The sequence below is a fragment of the Lepisosteus platostomus genome, chromosome 5, assembly GCF_059453375.1.
Source record: "Lepisosteus platostomus isolate fLepPlt1 chromosome 5, fLepPlt1.hap1, whole genome shotgun sequence".
Lineage (NCBI taxonomy): Eukaryota > Metazoa > Chordata > Actinopteri > Semionotiformes > Lepisosteidae > Lepisosteus > Lepisosteus platostomus.
Genome location: NC_142615.1, coordinates 4,865,159 through 4,877,871, shown reverse-complemented (window position 1 = coordinate 4,877,871; position 12,713 = coordinate 4,865,159). Strand labels below are relative to the sequence as shown.

The 12,713-nt window shown below is 47.8% G+C and overlaps 1 protein-coding gene across 1 annotated transcript; it reads left to right on the top strand.

The window, feature by feature from the left end:
• Positions 1 to 579: 579 nt before the first annotated feature.
• On the top strand, positions 580 to 10,571 carry LOC148662617 (soluble scavenger receptor cysteine-rich domain-containing protein SSC5D-like). Its single transcript, XM_088632307.1, has 7 exons — positions 580 to 609; positions 1,685 to 1,720; positions 3,850 to 3,882; positions 5,123 to 5,440; positions 6,254 to 6,568; positions 10,164 to 10,286; positions 10,435 to 10,571. The coding sequence occupies exons 3-6, from the start codon at positions 3,864 to 3,866 to the stop codon at positions 10,283 to 10,285; spliced, it is 774 nt and encodes a 257-aa protein (XP_088488433.1). The 5' UTR covers positions 580 to 609; positions 1,685 to 1,720; positions 3,850 to 3,863; the 3' UTR covers position 10,286; positions 10,435 to 10,571.
• Positions 10,572 to 12,713: the final 2,142 nt, after the last annotated feature.

Genomic DNA, 12,713 nt, shown 5'->3' with positions numbered 1-12,713 from the left:
CCACTATCTTACGTGTCTTCTAATAACTACATGGTAAGATACAATAAGTGTTCACGTGTAAATTATGAAGCTTAAAGACTTCAAGCAACATTAAAGCTAATTTTTCTTTAAAACTGGCAGCATGGCCAAAGTCTGATACAATTAATTTAAAGGGGTGCGAGGTAATTATTTTCTGGAGGGAAAAAATATATATTTCTCAGCTACAATAAGTAATTTTGAGAAAAACAGTTTGATATTGAAAGATAGGGAAAAAAAACAAACACAGAGCAATGGATCTGTTAAAATGACGACATGAGTTGGATTGGGGCGTCTTCATCCCAAAAGTTAGTTTAACATTTTCTAAACATTGCATATGAAGTACAGCGTACCACATTGGTCAGCTGTGTCTGTGGTCAGATCATTGACTGTGACCACTTTTGTGACATCCAGGTACTGACCAGGCTCACACCTGCTGAGCTTCAGTGGGGCTGCCAGCTGTGAGTTGCAGGGTGACATGGCTGCTGGCATAGCTGTGTTTATAGCTGTTTTTTTTCCTCACCACACAGCAACATTATGTATGTTTTGCTCTTTCAGTGATCACCAAAGTGACGAAGCCCCAAGATGAAATAGGTAAGAGAGGTTTCATGTCATCATGCCTTATGTTTTACATGTTCATAAAACTCAGCTATAATGAGTGGGGTGGACATTAGGACACGCTGCAGGCAGAGCAGCGCTTAATACTTGTCAGCTCTGACATTTCTTTTCAGGTATTTGAAAAGTGCGATAGTACCTTGAGCGATTTTCAAATGAAACCAAGGTGAACCTAAAACAAAAAAAATGAAAAAGAGGAGAGCTGCTGTTGAAAAGTTTTCAAAATGTTAGCTCAGGGGTGGAAGGGGTCCTAGTTTATTCCATCGTTTTTGGTTCCTAAGTATAAGTTAAGAATGGCTAATTCCATTTTTTGTTTTCAAATCTGACACTGGTCTCCATCTTCAAGAAAAGATTCCAGTGTGGTAATATTGAAGGGTGGAACTAGTCTAAAGAATCCTTGAGAGAAACTGAAAAGAGTTAGTGTAGGATAAATACAGAGTCAGATATTTGTTTATTAAGGTAGCTGCAGACTATGAGGACACCACTATCTTACGCGTCTTCTAATAACTACATGGTAAGATACAATAAGTGTTCACGTGTAAATTATGAAGCTTAAAGACTTCAAGCAACATTAAAGCTAATTTTTCTTTAAAACTGGCAGCATGGCCAAAGTCTGATACAATTAATCTAAAGGGGTGCGAGGTAATTATTTTCTGGAGGGAAAAAATATATATTTCTCAGCTACAATAAGTAATTTTGAGAAAAACCGTTTGATATTGAAAGATAGGGAAAAAAAAGAAACACAGAGCAATGGATCTGTTAAAATCACGACATGAGTTGGATTGGGGCGTCTTCATCCCAAAAGTTAGTTTAACATTTTCTAAACATTGCATATTAAGTACAGCGTACCACATTGGTCAGCTGTGTCTGTGGTCAGATCATTGACTGTGACCACTTTTGTGACATCCAGGTACTGACCAGGCTCACACCTGCTGAGCTTCAGTGGGGCTGCCAGCTGTGAGTTTAAGGGTGACATAGCTGCTGGCATAGCTGTGTTTATAGCTTTTTTTTTTCCTCACCACACAGCAACATTATGTATGTTTTGCTCTTTCAGTGATCACCAAAGTGACGAAGCCCCAAGATGAAATAGGTAAGAGAGGTTTCATGTCATCATGCCTTATGTTTTACATGTTCATAAAACTCAGCTATAATGAGTGGGGTGGACATTAGGACACGCTGCAGGCAGAGCAGCGCTTAATACTTGTCAGCTCTGACATTTCTTTTCAGGTATTTGAAAAGTGCGATAGTACCTTGAGCGATTTTCAAATGAAACCAAGGTGAACTTAAAACAACAAAACTTAAAAAGAGGAGAGCTCCTGTTGAAACGTTCTCAAAATGTTAGCTCAGGGGTGGATGGGGTCCTAGTTTATTCCATCGTTTTTGGTTCCTAAGTATAAGTAAAGAATGGCTAATTCCGTTTTTTGTTTTCAAATCTGACACTGGTCTCCACCTTCAAGAAGAGATTCCAGTGTGGTATTATTGAAGGGTGGAACTAGTCTAAAGAATCCTTGAGAGAAACTGAAAAGAGTTAGTGTAGGATAAATACAGAGTCAGATATTTGTTTATTAAGGTAGCTGCAGACTATGATGACACCACTATCTTATTCGTCTTCTAATAACTAAATGGTGAGATACAATAAGTGTTCACGTGTAAATTATGAAGCTTAAAGACTTCAAGCAACATTAAAGCTAATGTTTCTTTCAAACTGCCAGTATGGCCAAAGTCTGATACAATTAATCTAACGGGGTGCAAGATAATTATTTTCTGGAGGGAAAAAATATATATTTCTCAGCTACAATAAGTAATTTAAAGAAAAACAGTTTGATATTGAAAGATAGGGAAAAAAAAACAACACAGAGCAATGGATCTCTTAAAATCACGACATGAGTTGGATGGGGGCGTCTTCATCCCAAAAGTTAGTTTAACATTTTCTAAACATTGCATATGAAGTGCAGGGTACCACATTGGTCAGCTGTGTCTGTGGTCAGATCATTGACTGTGACCAACTTCGTGACATCCAGGTACTGACCAGGCTCACACCTGCTGAGCTTCAGTGGGGCTGCCAGCTGTGAGTTGCAGGGTGACATGGCTGCTGGCATAGCTGTGTTTATAGCTGTTTTTGTTTCCTGACCACCGCATCGTTCTGTATGTTTTGCTCTTTCAGCGATCTCCAAAGTGAAGAAGCCCCGAGATGAAATAGGTCAGAGAGGTTTCATGTCATGCTTTTGTAACATTTTCTAAACATTGCATATTAAGTGCAGGGTACCACATTGGTCAGCTGTATCTGTGGTCAGATCACTGACTGTGACCACTTGTGTTTTTTCCCCTCGTGGCTTGAAGGTTCGGCAGAAAGCCTTTAAGATCTTGACCACCATCGCGAATTTAATCACCAACGGAGTAGTTTATCAGACTGGTTTCTTCAGAGTCTTCCTCTGCCAGGAAGGGTTCGGTTATCTCGGCTTCAATCTGAAGGCGGCTTTTTGCTAGTTTTGAAAGTTTTCGCTTCTTGACTTTTTATTTCCGAGCATGTTTTACAGCGTCTTTTTTACGTTGACCTGGTCTGAGCAACATACTGGGGGCTCGAACACGCGCATCACGCCGTGTGTTGGGATGCACGGTGGACACAATCGCTCGTACGCTCATCCCGATTACCGTCATTACAGAGCACAGTGAGCAAATCTCAATTTCAGCAATGTGGCGTTTGGAAGCTTTGGAAACTGGGGCTTTTTCGCCGTGACATTCGGAAGATGTTTCGGGGGGGGGGGGGGTGCGCTACAGATTCTTTGAGGATCCAGGAAGTTGCGACGCTTTCTTTCCGAGTTCAGTCGTATTGTAAGGTCACGCTCTTTAATACTGCGGTAAATGCTCTCTATCTGTGATCCAGGGTAGTACATTATACAGCTGTCAGATCTCCAGCCATCATACGTAGACCTTGGCGTAAAGATCAGTAGTGACAAAAGTGAATTCAATTAACTGGCTATTCCCTAAGAAGGAGAAGTGGGGGTTTACAGTCTGCGTGATCCGTGTCTGATTTCAAGGCATGACCACAGATACCCTTAAGAGAAAGGTGTAGGTTAGTTTGAAAAACACAAAGTGCACTCTGTCAGTCATCAGTGTACTTTGCCTCCTTTGTGTGTATATGCAGAGTCCTCCCAGAGTATCGGAACAGAGCTAAAAAGAGCAGAAAATACTGAATGTTCTACGTTTATTGACTTTCAGATGAGTGGTGCGAAATGGACTATCATTTTGGAGGTAAGAGTTTCTCGTTTGTTTGATAGTTCGGTTGTTGATTGATGTGGGCTGCCTCGAAAGGGGTGGACATGAGAGAGCAGTGGGGACAGAGTTGAAAGCTCCGTGGGCCTTGCGGTAGTGACGTCGAAATGTGTTTGTTTTTTTTTCGGCCCTTGAAGAAAGATATAAGATGTGAACAAGGGGGTTAACTGAGTCCTTTCTGCACGAGGACTGGACTTCTAAGTGACCGGCTTAGAATCAGGAAAGGGGGGGATAACTGATAAGGGTTCCAGATGCCCGCTAGGAAACCTAACACTGACCATCAAGAGTGACCAAAGTCTGTGAACGGGCCCGGACACCGTGACCTCCCCCCGTTACCATGGTAACGAGCTACATAAACTGCAAGTTTTGTAGCGGTATTTCGAACAGTGCTTCGGCTTTATTGTGCCTCGCGTGCGATAAAACGCATCTGATTCAACAGATTCGTTTTGGGAGCCGGAACTTATGTGTCTGTTGCAGCGCCCTCTACTCGAGCAATTTGGGTTTTTGAGACGGAAAGATTCAAACGAGGCAGGAGGGAGGGCGGGTTGTCACCATTTTATCTCGGCACGTAGGTGTTTTAAGAGTTTAGAATAATTCCACTTTTTGCGTTTGGTCTCCTCCTTTCAGGTACTGGAACAAATGATCTTTGCGCTTAGGACTGGGTTGCAAATCCTTAGCGTGTGATAACCGCGTCAAACTGGTGACCCGCTGATACCGCCAAACTCTTGGTCTGTGCTTTGGAAATGTTATCTGCAGCCATTTTCATTGGGGGAGGGTGGGTCCGACTTGAGTCTCCTTTAGTCAGCAAATCAAATCCATGCGCTATTGGAGAATCAGAATTCCGAGTAGTCATTTGAATTTACAATTCGGGGAAAATATGAGTGACTATTTCAGTGCAGGGCTGTCTCTCTCAGTGCCGGGGCTGTAGGTTCAACTCTGGACCCGAGATGCTGTCTGTGTGGAGTCTGGATGTTCTCCCTGTGGGTAGGTGGCGGTAAGCAGCAGATCATGCCCCCCCCAGAGGTTTCCCAACAGGGCTGTACTCTCTATCCCAGCATGCAGTGGGTACAAAGCAGGATACCCCCTGGGAGGGACACCAGTCCGTCACGACATCCATTTATATCTAGTTGTCCAATTAGCAAGACGGCCTGAATGGACTCCTCTCGTTTGTAGCCTTTCTGTTGATTCTTTCTCTCTCTCTCTCTCTCTCTCTCTCCAGGCCGAGACGCGAGGCTGGTGGGTGGCCTCAGTCCCTGTGGCGGGACAGTGGAGGTGCATTACAAAGGGCAGTGGGTTCGAGTTTCCGCTAGGAGTTGGGATCTGCGGGTGGCCGCAGTCGTCTGCTCCCAGCTGGGCTGCGGTTCGGCAGTGGAGGCCGGGCCTCCGGGAGCCACGCTCGGCGATCAGCCTGGGCCGGTTTTCCTGGCAAACGTGTCCTGCAGTGGATCGGAGCCGTTTCTGAGGCTCTGTGGGCTACAAAGAATAGCCCCCGAGCCCAACGGTTCTCCAAGCACGAGCGCTGGAGTGGTTTGTTCAGGTAGGACGCCCACATTTGCAACGGTTATGGTGCTAAGCTACTCAAAGGCCCCCCTCCCCCAGAGGCAATTTCTGCCTGAAATGATGTACCTCTTAAACATTTGGCGTGGTTTTGGAAAGTCTAGACCGTAGAGGCTTGGGAGAGGGCTTGGTGTGGAGAGAATCGACTTTCTGCGTGGTAACGTAAAGTTCCCCCCTTTCCAATATGCAGCGGCTGCTCACCCTGCCACAGGTCAGGGGGAATCCCGATCCCGCCACCAATGTGCAGCCCCCACCTGGATGATGCGACGGCAGCCATAGTGCGCCAGAACACTCCCCACACACCAGCTCTCAGTGGGGAGGAGAGCAGAGTGATGAAGCCAGTTCAGAGAGGGGGGGTTATTAGGAGGACGTGATTGGTAAGGGCCAATAGGAAATTTGGCCAGGACGCCGGGGTTACACCCCTACTCTTTTCGAGGAACACCCTGGGATTTTTAATGACCACAGAGAGTCAGGACCTCGGTTTGATGTCTCATCCGAAGGACAGCGCCTGTTTACAGTCCAGTGTCCCCCGTCACTATACTGGGGCATTAGGACCCACATGGACCGCAGGGTGAGAGCGCCCCCTGCTGGCCCCACTAACACCTCTCCCAGCAGCAACCTTAGTTTTTCCCAGGAGTCTCCCCTCCAGGTACTGACCAGGCTCACACCTGCTGAGCTCCAGTGGGGGGGGGGGCGCCAGCTGTGAGTTGCAGGGTGATATGGAACATTACTGATGTAAACTGATCGGGAACATTAACCTCCCGGGCGGGTTTCTCCTGTGCTGCAATCCCAGGGCACCGTGCGGCCAGGCTGGCGGGCGGCTGGGATCGCTGCTCGGGGAGGCTGGAGGTGCTTCGCGGGACGACCTGGGGCTCCGTGTGCCGCTCGGACTTCGACCGGCCGAGCGCCGAGGTCGTCTGCCGGGAGCTGCACTGCGGGACCCCCGAAAAAGTGGGGCGGGCGTCTTATTTCGGGAGAGGGGGCGGCCCGGTGTGGTCAGGGGCGCTCCGGTGCCAAGGCAACGAATCTCGGATTTTCTTCTGCCCGCCGTCGCCCACGAACATGACGAACTGCACCCTGGGAGAAGAGGCGGGACTGGTGTGCGCTGGTGAGACTCTCGCCTGCCGCATTTATTAGCGATGTGGTAACGGTTTTAATGTACCACTCCAAAGGGGACCGTGGCGCCGAATTCCAGCGATACATGTCTGAAATTGTCCAAATTCTGAAAACGAAGAATTGTTTTGGACCCGTACATATACAGTGCCTTGCGAAAGTATTCGGCCCCCTTGAACTTTTCAACCTTTTGCCACATTTCAGGCTTCAAACATAAAGATATAAATTTTTTATTTTATGTGAAGAATCACCAACAAGTGGGACACAATTGTGAAGTGGAACAAAATCTATTGTATTTTTGAAACTTTTTTAACTAATAAAAAAATGAAAAGTGGGGCGTGCAAAATTATTCGGCCCCTTTACTTTCAGTGCAGCAAACTCACTCCAGAAGTTCAGCGAGGATCTCTGAATGATCCAATGTTGTCCTAAATGACTGATGGTGATAAATAGAATCCACCTGTGTGTAATCAAGTCTCTGTATAAATGCACCTGCTCTGTGATAGTCTCAAGGTTCTGTTGAAAGCGCAGAGAGCATCATGAAGACCAAGGAACACACCAGGCAGGTCCGTAATACTGTTGTGGAGAAGTTTTAAGCCGGATTTGGATACAAAAAGATTTCCCAAGCTTCAAACATCCCAAGGAGCACTGTGCAAGCGATCATCTTGAAATGGAAGGAGTATCAGACCACTGCAAATCTACCAAGACCTGGCCGTCCCTCTAAACTTTCAGCTCAGACAAGGAGAAGACTGATCAGAGATGCAGCCAAGAGGCCCATGATCACTCTGGATGAACTGCAGAGAACTACAGCTGAGGTGGGAGAGTCTGTCCATAGGACAACAATCAGTCTTACACTGCACAAATCTGGCCTTTATGGAAGAGTGGCAAGAAGAAAGCCATTTCTCAAAGATATCCATAAAAAGTCTCGTCTAAAGTTTGCCACAAGCCACCTGGGAGACACCCCAAACATGTGGAAGAAGGTGCTCTGGTCAGATGAAACCAAAATCGAACTTTTTGGCCACAATGCAAAACGATATGTTTGGCGTAAAAGCAACACAGCTCATCACCCTCAACACACCATCCCCACTGTCAAACATGGTGGTGGCAGCATCATGGTTTGGGCCTGCTTTTCTTCAGCAGGGACAGGGAAGATGGTTAAAATTGAGGGGAAGATGGATGCAGCCAAATACAGGACCATTCTGGATGAAAACCTGTTGGAGTCTGCAAAAGACCTGAAACTGAGATTTATCTTCCAACAAGACAATGATCCCAAACATACAGCAAAATCTACAAACGAATGGTTCACAAATAAACGTATCCAGGTGTTTGAATGGCCAAGTCAAAGTCCAGACCTGAATCCAATCGAGAATCTGTGGAAAGAGCTGAAAACTGCTGTTCACAAACGCTCTCCATCCAACCTCACTGAGCTCGAGCTGTTTTGCGAGGAAGAATGGGCAAGAATTTCAGTCTCTCGATGTGCAAAACTGATAGAGACATACCCCAAGCGACTTGCAGCTGTAATCGCAGCAAAAGGTGGCTCTACAAAGTATTAACGCAAGGGGGCCGAATAATTTTGCACGCCCAACTTTTCATTTTTTTATTAGTTAAAAAAGTTTCAAAAATCCAATAGATTTCGTTCCACTTCACAATTGTGTCCCACTTGTTGGTGATTCTTCACATAAAATAAAAAATTTATATCTTTATGTTCGAAGCCTGAAATGTGGCAAAAGGTTGAAAAGTTCAAGGGGGCCGAATACTTTCGCAAGGCACTGTAAATGTATTGGTTTTCAATTGGGGACACCTCCCGCAGATCCTTAAAACCCACACTCAGCCCAACATATAGATACTGGTCAGCTTTCTAGATCGATCATATATAGCAGGGATTCATATGGGAGTGCATATTATCCGGTTTTTGCTTCACTGTATAAAGACGACTGTCAGCGTCGTCTTTGGAGTCTTGCTTATCCTTGCTTATCCTTAAAGTCGACAGATCATTAGCCACAGTGCCACCGCTCCACCCCTCCGTAGTTCAGACGTGATCCGCCATCTTGTCTGAACCTAACCCCCCCCTCCCACACACACACACACCCCGAGTTTGTGGAATTTAGTCTCCCATGTTGGAACGTACGTAGAGATTATATTAAACTTCAATGACAAAGTGAGAGAATCGAGAGATCGGTCCAAGCCGATCTCCTGTGTGTCCACAGTGGGTGTTAGATCTTCCGATATTACATCTCTCGTGTTATTTAAGGAAATTCTGTTTCACTACAGGTAAACGCGCTGAATTTTCGAATCACTACAAGAACCCTACACCACTAATGTATAACTGATTCTACCCATTCTAGTGCTTTAACCAATAGTAAACACTCAGCAGGGCTTTTACAGGAGTCATAGGCCTTTGGCGACCTCTACTGGCAGTTCAGTATTACGGTAGTTCCTTCAAAGACCAGCCTCCCCCAAAACACACAACCTCCACTGTATAGGTCGTTGCAATATACGCACTGCATGGCGTAGAGTATCATTTGTTTTGTAACCAGCAGCCATATCACTCGGTGGCAACCCACTGAAGCTAAGCAGGTGTGAGCCTTGTCAGTTCGTGAAGGGTTAAAAAAAATAAAATGCTTACACTTATATAGCGCTTTTCTGGACACTCCACTCAAAGCGCTGTACAGGCAATGGGGAATCCCACTACCGCCACCAGTGTGCAGCCCCCACCTGGATGATGCGACAGCAGCCGTAGTGCGCCAGAACGCTCCCCACACAGCAGCTCTCAGTGGGGAGGAGAGCAGAGGGATGAAGCCAGTTCAGAGAGGGGGGTTATTAGGAGGCCATGATTGGTAAGGGCCAATGGGAAATTTGGCCAGGACGCCGGGGTTACACCCCTACTCTTTTTGAGAGACACCCTGGGATCTTTAATGACCCCAGAGAGTCAGGACCTCGGTTTTATGTCTCATCCGATGAACAGCGCCTGTTTACAGTCCAGTGTCCCCGTCACTTTACTGGGGCATTAGGACCCACACTGACCGCAGGGCGAGAGCGCCCCCTGCTGGCCCCACTAACACCTCTCCCAGCAGCAACCTTAGTTTTTCCCAGGAGTCTCCCCTCCAGGTACTGACCAGGCTCACACCTGCTGAGCTTCAGTGGGGGCTGCCAGTTGTGAGTTGCAGGGTGATCTGGCTACTGGCTAGAAGTGTACTAGAGTCATGTCTTGCCCTGTGTGCATCGCGCTGATCTCTCGGGAGACGCACGCAAGCAACACCACACCAGGACAACAGGAACAAGAAATAAATATGTAGTAGTGAGACCAATAGAGGGGAACAAACCCAGTGGTAGACTATGTATAAAGTGCGTAGTGCAGATCTGTCTGAAGGCCCGGCAGTGAGCTGTTGAGGATGGGCACTGCAGGGGGATAGAAGCTGATCTTGAGTCTGGTGGTCCGTGCCACGACGCAGGGGGGGAGAACAGTTCGTGTGGGGGTGGTTGGGGATCCCAAAGGTCGGATCGGGCCTCCACTGCGCCCGGTCGATGGGAGAGAGCCCCGTTTTCCGGTCATAGCGACGTCGGATTGAAGAGGGGCCCTTTGTTCTCGGCAGGGCGGGGCCGGGCCTTCGGCATCGCCTCCGACTTCTACCGCGCGTACGCCGCGCTCATGGCCTGCGGGCTGATGGGGATGATGGCGGCGGCCGCCTGCGCGAACAGGAAATCGCAGCGATGAGGTAAAAACCCAGAACCGGGACCGTTCTTTTCACTCAGGTGACCGTAGAGCAGAGACCAGGATGACCAGCCGTGGTTAAATTATTCCGGGTTTTCCGGTGGTACTCTTTCGATCGCCCGAACGTTCTTTCCTCTGTTTTTTTTTTACAGGTGATGACGACTCGGAGCCGAAGGCAAAGACCGATCCCCCCCCCCCGAGGAAAAATGCAGAGGAAAATTGGAGCTTCTCCGCTGGGCTGTGTTTCTGTTTGCCTAAATCGGGCCGCAGGAGAACGGGGCTGTTTTTGTTTTTGTTATTGTGCTTGCAGTGTTTCTTCGGGTGCGGAGGCTGCCGTCGCGCTGTCTGCAAATAAAATAAACTGAAAAAACACGGTGTCTTCATCCGGCGTTTTTCCTGACATGTTCAGCGGTCTTGAATCCACCTGTAGTTGTTCGTGTTCAAGAGCTGGATATCTTCTGGACTTGGTGAATTTGTGCGATGTGGCAGGGTCAGGGTCAGAGGCAGGTCAATACAGGGGGCTACCACTAGAGGTACCACCCTTGCGTAGCGCTTTTCTGGACACTCCACTCAAAGCGCTTCACAGGTCATGGGGGATCCCACTCCCGCCACCAATGTGCAGCCCCACCACCTGGATGATGCGACGGCAGCCATAGTGTGCCAGAACGCTCCCCACACAGCAGCTCTCAGTGGGGAGGAGAGCAGAGGGATGAAGCGAGTTCAGAGAGGGGGGTTATTAGGAGGCCATGATTGGTAAGGGCCAATGGGAAATTTGGCCAGGACGCCGGGGTTGTCCCCGTCACTGCAGGGTGAGCGCCCCCTCCTGGCCCCACTAACACCTCTTCCAGCAGCAGCCTTAGTTTTTCCCAGGAGTCTCCCCTCCAAGTACTGACCAGGCTCACACCTGCTGCGCTCCAGTGGGGGCTGCCAGCTGTGAGTTGCAGAGTGATATGGCTGCTGGCAGTAGGTGTAATAATAATTCAGGTGGGTAGCTGCGTCAGCATGCGTCGTCTGCAAAGGAACAAGTAATAGGTTTAATCCAGGCTGTCTCCACATTTAATCCCCATTCGTCTCCCAGTGGCTGATGCAGGAGCTCGGCGACGCCTCTCGCTCTCTAATATGTAAATTTGAAAACTTTCATTTCAATCGGGGCCCGCGCTGTGTAAACTGCCACAGGATCACAAGTTTGGCACCAAGGTCGATGGAAGTTCTTTTCAATATCTAGTAACACTTTATATATACGAATCTAATTATGAATATATAATAACTTGAACTTGAACTTTATTGCCATATGTAACCGGTACTGGTACAATGGATTTCTTACTCACAGAAAGTCTCTCGATTGTAAAACAAGTGTAAAAAACAAGACAAAGTGCAAACAGTGCATCAAGACAATGTACAAACAAACAATAGACAATGTGCAAGTAAACATGTAGACAGTTTGAATGTAAACAATACAGACGTGTAAACAATGACTGGAGAAAATAATACTCAGTCTTGGCCAATGCACAGAAATAAAAAGAAGTAACGACTAAGGGCCAGGCATTCATTGCCTCAGAGACACAGAAAAACAGCATTTCCATCCGCATACAGGAACAAAAAAAGCAAATGGGCGTGCTGTCCTGTGATTTAAACAGGAATGGGGGCATCGCTTTCGCAGTTGTGATTTCCAAAGAGCGCGGAACGACGGCCCAGTGCTGTCTGCGGCTCGAAAATAAGATTCGCCTGGAAATCGCCAGCCCGGATGAGCTATTTCTCGTTCCACCCGACTGCCTCGTAGCCCTTGCGAGGTGAATCGATTGTGGTCAGGAGGAAAGAGAGGCCGTCTGGCTCGGCAGGAATTGCAGCCTCAGAGCACGACGGACAGCAGACGTCACAGCCGGAGACCACCGACACATGTGACCTGATCGAGCCCAAAGGAAACAGGAAGGAACCCCAAACCACAGACTTTTAACGGTAAGCTTGTAAGAAGAAAATCTCGCCCTTTGCCCACCCGCGCCTGAAAACACAGATTCTAGAGAGGCGGTGTTGTTTTAAGCTGTTGTTTTTTTTACAGGCCTGCGAATCCAGCACACCCTGCCAAACGAAACTCCGAGGCCTAACCCCAACGTCGGTCGGGGGGAGAAAGCGAAACGGAGAAAGGGCTTCGGAGCGTGATGTCGCCACGCCACATTCAAACCCCCCCCCCCCCAAAAAAGAGCCGGGCTTGACCGTGACATCTGCAACATCCCGTCAAACTGAAACCTCCCCCCCAGACGTGCTGGGGGAACACGCCCAGCTCGGACGTTCGTCGCAGTGTTTGCAGACCTCGGTCATTTACCAGCAGCCGGATCACCTGCTAGCAAGCGCCCTTAAGAGGAGGGATTCAAATCGTGACAATCCAATGGCCATTTTAAGGTTATCCAGGTGGCAAAGAGTTGGAGATTTTTAT

Bases quoted from the DNA above. Each gene is read 5' to 3' on its own strand.
- LOC148662617 (XM_088632307.1), top strand. The intron at 5,441-6,253 runs GTAGGACGCCCA...CTGCAATCCCAG, and splicing joins CGCTGGAGTGGTTTGTTCAG to GGCACCGTGCGGCCAGGCTG. The intron at 6,569-10,163 runs GTGAGACTCTCG...TGTTCTCGGCAG, and splicing joins GGCGGGACTGGTGTGCGCTG to GGCGGGGCCGGGCCTTCGGC.